This window comes from Branchiostoma lanceolatum, chromosome 18 (genome assembly GCF_035083965.1).
Source record: "Branchiostoma lanceolatum isolate klBraLanc5 chromosome 18, klBraLanc5.hap2, whole genome shotgun sequence".
NCBI lineage: Eukaryota > Metazoa > Chordata > Leptocardii > Amphioxiformes > Branchiostomatidae > Branchiostoma > Branchiostoma lanceolatum.
In genome coordinates this window covers 1,982,607-1,995,505 of record NC_089739.1, presented here as the reverse complement: position 1 = coordinate 1,995,505, position 12,899 = coordinate 1,982,607, and the positions used below count along the sequence as shown (strand labels likewise).

The 12,899-nt window shown below is 39.4% G+C and overlaps 1 protein-coding gene across 1 annotated transcript in view; it reads left to right on the top strand.

The window, feature by feature from the left end:
* The window catches only part of LOC136424687 (nucleolar transcription factor 1-like), a 30,469-nt gene extending 18,405 nt beyond the window's left edge, over positions 1-12,064 (top strand). The window contains exons 14-22 of the mRNA XM_066413312.1: positions 1,567-1,740; positions 2,798-2,862; positions 4,516-4,648; positions 5,144-5,254; positions 6,071-6,171; positions 6,653-6,836; positions 7,472-7,528; positions 7,963-8,058; positions 8,572-12,064. Coding sequence (XP_066269409.1) covers positions 1,567-1,740; positions 2,798-2,862; positions 4,516-4,648; positions 5,144-5,254; positions 6,071-6,171; positions 6,653-6,836; positions 7,472-7,528; positions 7,963-8,058; positions 8,572-8,844 — 1,194 coding nt within the window. The 3' untranslated portion in view covers positions 8,845-12,064. The remainder of the gene's footprint in view (positions 1-1,566; positions 1,741-2,797; positions 2,863-4,515; positions 4,649-5,143; positions 5,255-6,070; positions 6,172-6,652; positions 6,837-7,471; positions 7,529-7,962; positions 8,059-8,571) is intronic.
* Positions 12,065-12,899: the final 835 nt, after the last annotated feature.

Below are 12,899 nucleotides of genomic sequence, written 5' to 3'. Positions count from 1 at the left end.
ACTGGTCAGGCGCACCCTGAAAGCCTACGTGTGTGGAGGAGACAACCCGCCTGAAGGCTCCCTGCTGATGGACTGTGAACACTTACCTTTCGAACACTTAGCTAGAAAAGCAAGAAACAGGCGGATGTGGAATGCCAAAGTCAATAGCATAAAGTGATTTAATTTATTGTATATTATGCTGTGTAAGCATGTAGCATAAGACCACGTGGTCTGTCATGTAAAACATACATATCCTTCCGATGATGTTTACCGACTTAAAGGGTTACTGAGAAAATGTTTCTGGGTAGAAAATGTCAAACAATTAAAATATATATATAATTTATTCTTTATTACTGATTGATTGTATGGTAGCATTCCACACTTCATTTGCATGAAGATGTACCGTACTCTCAAGCTGAAATGCGATTTTTACGAGGAAGAACCCCTCCTAACGTCGGCCTGGAGCACCTGCTTGCGACTTGAAAAGTTTAAAAAGTGTGTACGTAAATAGGGATTTTACGGTAGTACTACCTTGTGTAAGCAACAACACCTTCCTGCAGTTTGGGTATCAGTTGCTAGGGGTCTCTCAAGGTATACAAAGGGAACAAAACCCACGGAGGGAAAAGGCTAAACCACTGCAACTAGATCCTCAGCAGTAAAGACACAGGTAAGAATTAAGACTGTACTGCAGTTTGGATACAATGTTGCTTAAGAACTTGATGTGCAAAAAGTGGTATTACGCTAAACCACTGCCAAGGAAAATTGCCAAAGGAATACTGTAAATTAATTTGTTTCCTGAATCATTTCTGCAGTAGGAAGGAAGGTACATGTAGTTAGCTCCATTGGAAGTTCTGGGTTGGAACAGTTTATAAATATAGAAAGCAAAAGTCAGTGATTTTGCAGGGGAGAGGTGTCCTTCAATTCAATTCTTCAATTCTTTATTCAAAATATCACAACTTACAGACAAAATAACATGCCTGAATGGCGATGATATTTACCTGGCCTCTATTGGTCAGACACTATATATACACAATAAAATAGAAAACACCTATATACAAAATACAATGTATTAAATATATCAATATATTATATACATCCAAGCGTTATTGCAAATTAGGTGCTACTGATTGTTGTACAAACTGATTGCCTTATGTAGGAAAGAGTCCTGCAGTCTTTTGGTTCTAGCTGGGGGGATGGAGATGTTATGTTTGTTCCTGAGTGACCGACCAGTGGCTGCAGTGTCCCTGAAATCGTGAACACAAAACCATCATGAATGCTTTCAGTATAAAAATGTTCCTCTTTGTATTTGTCACAGACCACATCCACAGCTGTTGCGACCCCAGACAGACCGAAGCGTCCGATCTCGGCCGTGTTCTTCTACCAGAAGGAGAAATGCCAGAAGCTTGGACTTTTACATGTAGCTTACCATGGCTTTTTTATTTGCTCAGACCACATCCACAGCGATCGCGACCCCAGACAGACCGAAGCGTCCGATCTCGGCCCTGTTCTTTTACCAGAAGGAGAAACGCCAGAAGCTTGGACTTTTACATGTACCTTACCAATACCATGTCTTTTTTATTTACACAGACCACATCCACAGCGGTCGCGACCCCGGACAGACCGAAGCGTCCGATCTCGGCCGTGTTCTTCTACCAACAGGAGAAGCGACAGAAGCTGCGCGAAAAGTACCCGTCCCTCTCCAACCAGGAGATCACACGCATGCTGGCGCGCAAGTGGAGCGAGCTCTCGGACAAGAAGAAGGTCAGATTTGTTATCGACAACAGCTGGTTTAAGTCTAGTATGCAGGTCTCGGAATTCATTGATACCTTAGTAAGTTTATTGCAAGTTCATGCCCGTGGGCTAATTGCAAATACATGGTAAAAACATACGGAAAAACATACATGCGTCAGTAAACTGTGTCTGACTTTGTTGTAACAATAGGCTACTGGTACTGAATACAATTGTTGGCTATATCTAAACTAGCTGGGGTTGACTTCTTTTTTAAAGGCAGTTGAAGACGAAAAGTCCCACTTTTTCCAGTATTTGTGGGTTCTGTGATTTCAAGAGAAAGGTAGCTTTTTGTTCATCCGTGAATGATTGTGTTGAAGTAGGGGTATTTCGTGGTAACTTCATTTCTGGGAACCAAAACAATTAGGTGCACAGAAAGGATTTGGGGTTTAGATATCATTCTACACAGAAGTATTAAAATCTACAGGTTACTTTACATTCTACCTGCACACGGTTCTGAATATTAGTCATCCAGGTAAGCAATAGAGGAATAAAATCTAATCTTTACAACAGGATAAAATACATGCGCAATCTACCTGCACAATCATGCAGAATGTATTTTGGGCTCTTTTTTATTTTTTTATTTATCTATTTATTTTCATTTCGCACTAAAAAATATACATAAATAAGAAAGAAAGAAATAAATACAAAGATAATAAAACAGTGCAGGGCAGGCCAAAAAGCTTCTGCTTTTGTAAAGGCCTCCCTTTATCAAATCATAACATTTTTAGTTGATCAGTTATACAAAGGAAATAAGTTGGATGATGAACAAAATGAAACAACAAAGAGGTCATGAGAACAATATAATAAAGAATTTACCATAACGTGATGAATATGAATGTAGAGTAAACGAGAAGTATTAAACAAAGTAAAAGCAGTGGACTGCTATTAAACAAAGTAAATAATACTAATAAACAGTGTACTACTATTAAGCAAAAGAAAAATACACCAAATTAGGAAAAAGTGGACTTACTTAAGTACTTAAAAGTAGGCTCTGTTCTAATAAAGTCTGTTTTGTTGCTCTCTACAGGAGAAGTACAAGAAGATGGAGGAAGAGGCACGAGGGGAGTATGAAGATCAGATGCAGTCGTTCCTGTAAGTGTCACACAACCTCTTTGAGTGAAGTATTGTATTTGGCATGTTTCTGTATGTGTAAGTCTAGGTATGCATACATGGTTCTCCTCTGGAAACCGAATGAAAGGCGTAGGCGTTGTCGCCCGTCGTTGACACTAGAGAAAGTAATCGAAGAGGATGTTGGCCTTGAAGATGAGGAACTTCGATCTGTCATGTGCGACAGGAACTTGTGGAAACACGTGTGTCACCTCTAAAAAGAGGATGAACTGAACTGAACTGAACTGAACTGTATGTGTCTTTCTGCTTGTGCGTTTGTGATTCCCAGTCTATACAATGCAGAATTCCCATGATGTTATTTTGTCTGTGAGACTGGAACGGTCGCAAGGAAGTATGTTTAAGTCGGCCTTCTCTGATTTCTCGGTCGAGGGACAGCGTCACATACCACTGGACTACGCACGCTACATGTAAAGCAGTATGCAAGGCTCAAAACAGTGGGTGCATGTGCACCTACCCAGTGCACCCAAAAGTGGAGATGTGCACCTAATTTTTGACTCTGTGTGCACTGGTGCACCTATATATTTTTGTAGCCTATATGGTTAAGGTACTATTGTACACCAGTATACAGAATATTCTTGAAATGTAAGTATAAAAAACAGCATGATAACTTTTTTGCTGTACTTTATTTAATGTATTATTTGTTTGAAATTTTGAAGTTAGCTATAGAATTACAGATTGAAGTTCTTAAGAAAGGCAGCAGCGTTTAACTTTGTAATTATGTTCTGAAGAACATTCAACTTTATTTTATCTGGTGCACCCAGAATTCTTTCTGTGCACCCAATTTTTTTAGTTGGGTGCACCAGTGCACCTATTCCCAAAGATGAATTTCGAGCCCTGTATGTGCACCCAAAATTGGAGATGTGCACCTAATTTTTTACTGTGGGTGCACCAGTGCACCTAGACATTTTTGTACACTATAGGGTAACAGTTCTCTTGTACACTAGCATACAGAATATTCTTGAAATGTAAGTATCAGAAAAAGCAATATAACCCTTTGTTGTACTTTATTTGATGTATTGCTTGGTTGAAATTTGACATCTGGATAGAATTACAGACTGAAGTTCTTAATCAAGGGAGGTAGTAGTCTCAAACTTATGTTTTGCTGACATTCAACTTTATTTTATTTGGTGCACCCAAAATTTTTTCTGTGCACCTAATTTTTTTGGTTGGGTGCACCAGTGCACCTATCTCCAAAAATGAATTTCGAGCCCTGAGTATGTGTTAGGCAGGGAATTTCCTTGTTGTGAATTATAAGCTTATGAATTATAAGCTTAATATAAAATGAGCTGTTTAAATACGCCACCATTTTCCATCCTAATTTCTCCACGTTTTCAGACGAAAAGAAAACTACTCTCCTCTTAACATCACAAAACCCACACATTACAGAAAAAGTGGGATCATTCGTCTTCCACTGTCTCGCATAAAGTAGCCGAACCCAATAAGCTAGAACTTAGTGTCAGTAGTTGAGACTAGAGTAGTCATATGTTATATTGTTCATCATTATCTGTCCGTCCACTCTGTGTTACGTATACATGTACTTGCAATTAGCCTACCGTCAGGAATTTGCAATAAACTTTCATTCATTATAAGATCATTGTCTTCCCCTCTATTCTCCAGCAAAGCGAACCCAGACTACATGCGGGACGGAAACGCTGCCATGATGAAGAAGAAGCCTCCTCCCTCCGAAGCCAGGACGGCCATGGAACTTTGGCGGGAGGACAAGATGGAGAGTTACGTCTCAAGATACAGGGTAAGATACTGTTAGTGTCTTGAAGTTCACAGGGATTCACACCTGGAGCACGTAAAACATTTTTATCGTAAAGAGTAGGGGATGCCCCAGTGTAAGTGGAACAAATAAATCTGTCTGGATGTGTGCAACTTCTACTGTTCAGTACAAATCTTGGGTGTAATGCCATGACTCGGGCATGAGGCGGTTTGCAAACAAACAAGCTATTGCATCTCAGTGTACATATATGCCATGCTCTTAGTACATGTATATCAAACCTGTATAATTTTCTTTGTATTTCTGTTGTCTTGGGGCACCAAATTTTCTTTCTGTTTCAAGATTTGCAAGATTGGGAGCCTCCACGTTATATGTGTACGCAAAGATGGGTTGCTTAAAAAACTTTGTAGCTCTTTGCTCCAAATGTGCATACATACCCTGCTATAATGAGTGTAAATCTTGTAGAAAAAGAGGCTTTCTTTGTCTGAAATGAGTTTAACTTGTTTTTGTTTGTTTGTCCAGAATGATAGAAAGCGTGCGACGGATGCTCTGACTGCTGAGTGGGAAAAACTGCCGAAGAGAGAGAAGCAGCCGTGGTTACAGGCCGCTGCTGAGGACAAAAAGAGATACGAGGTATGCCTACAAGTGCTTCACGGTCACACGATTCTAAAGGTGTTATCTTATATGTACGTTTAAACCATTAAGAAGAAAAAGGATGATGTATGATATACATGTTTGCAAAACCTTTCTTTCATATACATTCAAACCACCTGGCATAGCCAACCACCTGCAATCAGTCATAAGCTACATTAAAACAGTCCCATCTAATTCCTTTTTGTCTGATGCAATCTCCTCCGGTCATCATTTAGTTGTATAAGACATTCATCTCTTCACCATATTATCGTATAATTGACATTTACGGCTCCATATTGTATCTCCTGTTGATATTATTTACCTCTGATAATATTACATAGATAGTGCTTTCTTATAGTTTGAAATGGAGCATTGTACAGCGTAGAACCAAACCATTGTATACAATAGAACCTTCCTGTAGCTTTTAGTAGTTTGATAGAAGTATCCAGTAGTATTTTATCTTTGCCTTACATTGTACCTGTTACAATCGTTGTGCAATAAACTTTGACTTGACTTGACTTGACTCATCCATTTTTCCGCAGTCCCTTGAGTAGTTGTTGAGACATTTAGTTTGACTGTATTTTGACAAGTTTATAATGTGTTTTATAAGTTAAAAGTTCATTGGAAAAGAAGAGTGCTTGGGCAGTTTCTCAGAGGTTATTTTCATGTCAGAATTGTGCAACATCCATGTTTTGTTTGTTGCCATCAGAAAGAGTTAGCAGAGTACGAGAAACAGACCAAGACTTCTTTGCTTCTTCACATGTTTTTCTGTACTTACAAGATTTTTAACACTGATGTTTTGTTTGTCATCGCCAGAGAGAGTTAGCAGAGTACGAGAAACAGACCAAGACCGGCAGCAGCGGTGCGGGTAACAAGACGGGCAAGCTGTTTGAGGGGGAACCAAAGAGGCCTCCCACGTAAGTCTCAGCATGTCTTCCTTGCTTTAATTTTGACTTAAGTGATGCTTCTTAGTGTGTACAAGACAAGACCACTGGCCCAATTGCCCGGGGCAAGTGAAAGTGCAAGTACATGTCCTTGTGCAATTTTTCCATGGGTAGATGTGGGTAGATATTAGTCAACCAGCCTGCTTTAGAGTTAGGAATAAGACGATTTCCTTGCTGCAAATAAACATGCATAGAAACATGTCACTGAAATTTCAGGTAATTTAGAATTGCTATGGGCCAGTAGACTTATAATGTACTTGCCCAATAGAGCAAGTGAATTTTTCAAAACTTGTTCTACCCTGTTAGTACCAATGAAACTGCAGTAACTAACCTGTCCCCACCCATCACACTGTATCACAGGAGTGACCATCAGCTTCTATCCATGGAGAAAAGGGCCCTCTAGCAGTTTAGTAGCAAACTGCAGTAACTAACCACTGCCCCTTCCCCTCCACAGGAGTGGTTACCAGCTGCTATCCATGGAGCTCCTGGGGAAGTTGACGGACCTGGACCACCGCGAGAGGATGTCGGAGATCGGGCGCCGGTGGAAGGCCATGAGCGACAAGGAGCGCGCGGCGTACAACCAGCGTAGCCAGGAGCGCATGCAGCAGTACCACAGGGACCTCCACGCATGGCTAGATGTGAGGCACTTATTCTTTGTCTCTAGAACATTCGGTTAGGGTCCTGGGTTCAAATCCCTGACATGCAGCAGTACCACAGGGACCTCCACGCATGGCTAGATGTGAGGCACTTATTCTTTGTCTCTAGAACATTCGGTTAGGGTCCTGGGTTCAAATCCCTGACATGCAGCAGTACCACAGGGACCTCCACACATGGCTAGATGTGAGGCACTTATTCTTTGTCTCTAGAACATTCGGTTAGGGTCCTGGGTTCAAATCCCTGACATGCAGCAGTACCACAGGGACCTCCACGCATGGCTAGATGTGAGGCACCTGATTTTGTCCCTAAACTATTCTTTATTTGTCCCCTTTTTCATACAAACAGCATGTTGTATTTGGCGTAACACACCAGCTCCTGTATCTGTATCTATATAGCTGGTATAACCGCCCTTTGGCATAACACACCAGCTTCTGTATCTGTTTCAGTGTATACACATGTAGCCGGTATAACCACCCTTTCGTGTAACACACTATACTCCAGCTTCTGTATCTGTATAGACAGTATAACCACCCTTTGGCATAACACACCAACTCTGCTGTTACATATACAAAATGTAGGTTTACAACCTAATGTTTGTGTTTTGTTTTCATTTCAGAATCTTCCTGCAGACATTAGAGAAAGATATGAACAACTCCACCCCAGCATTGGAAAGGTGGGTACCCCTAAACATTGGTAATACCAGTATCTTTGTTAACTTACCTTTTTGGTTTGTATGTGTATGTTCCAGCAAATTAATGGATTAGTCAGAGACCTTGGAATACGTGTTTGTATGGATTTGAAAAGATGCTAATAAGGACACTGTAAACTCCAGGGTTGTTGTTTGTGTTTGTTTCTGTAGTTTAGTAATGAGGGTTTGTTGTATGTTATTGGCCTTTACAACATTTTGCAGTTAGTATGGTAGCTGGAGGATGAGCTTTGTAAATGCTCTAGGCTACCTCTTTAACCTTCTTCCTGCTGCCTTAACCCGTAACCAATAGAGAATCGGGTGCCAGATGGCTACTTCAGTGTGCTAAAGGTTCAATAGGAAGAATAATAATGATGGTACTGTTGGAAAAAGACCAAATGTTTTCTTCTCATTCTTTGTAGAAGAGAAAGCGAGAAGCCAATAGTCCTCTCTTCGCCAAGATGATCAAGAAAGAGAAGGAGGAGGCTTCAGAGGAGGAGTCAGAGTCTGAGGGCTCGGTAAGTGTCTAGTACTACATGTACATGTGTATGTTCACTCCTAGATGTTTACCTTAGAGATTGTAACTTGTGTTACTCAGGGCTTAAAATGCTTATCTCCAACTTGCAGAAAGAATTTCCTGGTTGCATTAACTTTGCAGGCTAAACTTGTATACATGTACATGTATGTTGAAACTCTATTTCTTGATCTCCAAGATAATGACAAAGATTTTTTGGTCAGAACTTCAAAGTTATTTTAGACTGTTCACTGTGTGTAATTTCCAGTTCCCTAGACTAGTCTAATTCAAGTTTTCCTCGTTGTCTTGCTTCAGTTTTACATATTATAATAAGTTGCTACAAGACCCATGAAGATGAATTATTCTATAATATCTATCTTACATTCGGATAAAAGCATTGGGCCATTTCAACTTGAAATGGATCAGTGTTAGAGGTCTGATCAAGAACTTGTTGGTATGCACTCTACTTTGTGTAAAGAAATCTTGTTTAAAATCTCTACGATTTCTCATTTTCCAGGATGAAGATGACGAAGAAGAATCTGGCGACGAGGGATCCGGGAACGAGGGATCAGGATCCGGGTCTGGATCCGGCTCCGAATCCGAGGGCAGCGAATCCGGCTCCGAATCTGGATCCTCCAGCGAAGAGGAAGACAACGAGTCCGGCTCTGGAGGGGAGGAGGATGAGGAGGAGGGTAGCGGAGATGAGGAAGAGGCGGAGAAGAGCAGTTCTAGTAGCTCAGAGTCGGAGTCGAGTAGTTCAGGGTCGGAGTCTGAGTCTGAAGAGGAGTGAAATTAGGAACTTTTTCTGTGATGGAATTTAGAAATTCACAGAGACTTTGGAATATCTGATTGATTTTAGAGTCAAACTTAACCTATGTTTCGAGCTACACCACATACATCATTTTCTTTGGCATGAAAACAAAGAACTGGGGGAAGATTTGCATCAAGCTACATTATTTTGTTCTCAGAAATTGTGTTAGGCAAGGTACAGACTTTTCCCTCAGACTTTGTTTTCATCTTGGAGGCAGAGAAGCCAGTAGTTCTGAGTCAAACTTTAGCTTTGTTTTAGGCCACACCAATTAATTTCTTGGTTCTTTGGCAAAAATTCACCAAGAAGTTGATATGAAAACAAAAAGCTGAGGGAAAACTTGAATCAAACTACATTCGTTCACAGAAAAATGTGTTTAAAAACAAGATACAGACTTTCCCTTCCGACTTTGTTTTCATGTTGTTCTTCCAGCTCAGCGATTTTGTTTCCTTTCAAATCCAAGAACCGTCAAATTGGATTGGTGTAGCCTCAACGCTTGTTCTTAATTTCAAAACATTGTGAGGAGTTCGGAACGTTTAATCAACTTTAAAGTCAAATGTTACAGAAATAAGAACAAAACTGTTTAGGAGGAAAGCATTTCCTTTTGGTTGATTTGGACAACTTAAATACTGTTCCTCCAGTGAGTTGACTCACAAGCCTTAAAGTTGAATAGATTTTCCAAAGTCCTGGCATTGTTCAAGAGACCAGAGCTCATGCCCCCCTCCCACCTCCTCAAACATTGTTGGTTTTATATGTTTATCTTTGTTAAATTGTAAATACCTGATATAGAGGTAGGTGGTGAAACAAGGGAATTATGAAATGTAGGAATAATTATTGCAGAGTGTTTGTTTTAAATAAGGAGGTGCAAGTCGATTCCTGTGTCACCGACCTTTTTGATACACCTTTTCGTCTCGCTAGAAAAATATGTGGACCAAGTCAAACGCGTGAAGGAAGGAGAGAATGGATGAAAGGATGGTTTGAATGCAAGAATGAGAGAGAAACAGGCAAGAGAAACGTTGCCTTTAATTAAAGTGAAATTTAAATTTTTTGTAAAAGATGTCAGGCACATTTTTTGGCCAAGCAAGAGCATGTTCTACTAAGAAAGAAAGACTACTAAGTTCTTAATTTTAAACACGATGGCAATAGGTGAAACGCAACCGATTTTGCAGTCAATGTGGGTGAGTTTTGTAATTGTAATCCATCCATTCACTACATTAACTTTGTGTTTAGGTATCAAGGATAATAGCATACAATGCCACAGTGTAGCGATTAAATATTTGGCTCAAAATATTCTCATTTGATCATAACGCGAATATTGGTTCATCGACTCCTAGATGCCTCTGCTGCTTTTCAATCTGTTACATTTTTTATCTAATCTTTGAAGGTGAAGAAGAATTTTGTTGGTCGATCCACACACAGCAAGAAAAGTTGGAAGGGACCATCGACATTTCAATATCCAATTTTTTCCAAAACTTCAGCAAACAGCAATCTGTTTAGTATCACTCTAGTCGTTAGACATCAGGTGAAATTTACTGAAGTTAAGAGAATAGCTCTGCTTTCACACCCAATTCTTTTAACTCTTTGTCTTAACTCACCGTACAAAAGAGACATATTTAAATCTAATAAGTTTTCAATCCAACAATATACAGTACAGTCCTCTCAAGGTTAAAATTGTTGTAATGCTCAGTTTAGAAAAATCACAGGCAGAAATGATACGCTGGAAGCAGGATTTCTTTGCTTTATGCTACATATTCTTTTAGATACCAAGGCTCATATTGGCTCTTCGTGGTTGATGTAGAAACTCGTTTGTTAAATTGAGCCTAATTCTCGTTAACATTAACTAAATTTGTTGTATGAATTTCGGGAACAAAGAAGTCCAACTATTGCAGGGTAATTTAAAAAGGTAACTGAAATTTATTTTGATTTTAGATAAATGGAATTACTGTCACAATGTCTTTGAAACAATTTCTGAAGATTTGTTTAAGGGATGCAGATTTTTTTTGCTGTCTATTCCTCTACAATGCAATGGTTTGAGAAAACATGAAAATCCCTTGAAATTTCTCGACATTGGTTTTAGATAAGTTAAGCAGCAGACACAGTGTCTTTGAAACATCCTGACGATTTTTCGAAGTTATGTAGCATTCATTACTTATTCCATTGCAACTTGTCTTTGCCACAAAGAAAATCAGCCAAACCCAGCAATATTCCCTGACGCTTCAAGCAGATGTTTTCACAGTAGATCTTCTTCGGTTACATAAATTCGTAAAGTTTGCTTCCACACCTCCATATTTGTTACCTTCTCATTTTAGCATAATTCTAGAAACACAGAAGAAAAGCATGACATTGACAGATGCATTTGACTGTGGGTGAGAGTATCGTACATGTGGTGTGATTGAATTAAACCCTCTAAGGGTGAGAATCGTAGTCCCTGCGCCAGTCAACGAACAACCAAGGGGGGGAGGGGGTAGACTAAGGGTTGTAGCATAATATTTTGTCCCCGACATTGCATTAGTTAGTTTGTTGTAAGAGTGTATCTTAAAGCTAAATATGTATGTATGTACTACTTGTAACATTCCCCCTTTACCCTAGATGTTTAAAAATCATTGTTGTTGTTTTGTATATGAGTAACTCAATGTAAAAGATCTGCATACAGTGTGATAAGTTAGTAAAGTGAGCACAAACACCTTTTTTAAGCAGGAATCAAGGCCAACCATGAGAAACTATTAGGCCATATCGATTTATTTTTGTGGTTCTCAAACAGTGTAAGAAACAACATGAAAACAGAGGTCTGGGCGGAAAACTTTCATCTAACTACATTCACACCCTGAAATTGTTATAAACAAGGCAGACTTTCCAACCAGACTCTGTTTTTATGTTCTTTCAGCTCGGCAATGATTTCTTTTAGATCCAACATTCTTTTAGTATGACCGTAACAAAAACCAAGGCCAAATTTAAGCCACCGTTGCTAGTGATGTATTGCTGTACCAATTATGCTGCCCCCCTCCCCCCTTGAACACAGTTGACTGTAGCGGGAACTATGACAGAGAATTTCTTGTATTTGTACTTCATGTTCTGTAAAGGGAGACTCCCTATTTGTTGTCTTTACAAAGAGAGGAAGGAGGAGAGAAAAAAGCAGGGTTCAATTTTGTTGAACCTGTAATTGTGATTCTGGTTTTTAATTAAAAACATTGCAAAATGCAAAGTGTTGGTTTGTTTGATGCTTTCTATAGCTCTGTTTTCTTTATTTCGGAAACCATAACCCACAGGAGCACAATGCATTTACAACATACCAAGGAGGTTATAACCTCCTTGAACATACTAAACATATAACAAGCCATACACATTTTTGAAAAAGAAGTCTTTCTTTAATTGCAATCCGAATTCATGATCAGCATACATTTGATGACCCAGTTGTTGGTATTGTATACCCTTTTTTTAAAGAAATATTATGCTTTCTACGTCTTGCATAAAAATGGCAGCATGATGAAAAGGCTTCTTGGTAATTTAATGATTCAAAAGCTTTATTTTGATGGAAAGAAGTTGACCACTTTAACGAGATATCAGAAAAACTGCACCCATAACTACTGAGGATCTGTCAACAAACAAAACAAAGGAAAACAGACAGCTATGAATTCCAGAAAGTTTATTTTGTTGAGCTTGATGTGACATAATTTCTAAGCCCTCGATTTAAACCTATGGCTTCTCCGGGGCGCTGTCGCTGAGTACCAGCATGCCCTTCGTCTGAAAACAAGATAGCTTCAATGAACAATGATGAATGAATGAACCTTTTCGTTGATAGACGTATAAATTTCACCCAAAACTTTTGCCCCATGCAATTAAGCGCAATGAAGAACCAAATTAAAAGCCAAGAAATCGAATCGCAGTGTCCAAATTGTATGCCATTTTTACATCACAAATTGACAAAAAAAAGTCGGGAAAATCGTCAGAGCAGATTGCTGTAGTGTTTACTTACTCCACAAGGAGGCGGCGCTTCGAATTTGTAGACGCATCGGTCTTCCTCCCCGTAGTAGACCAGC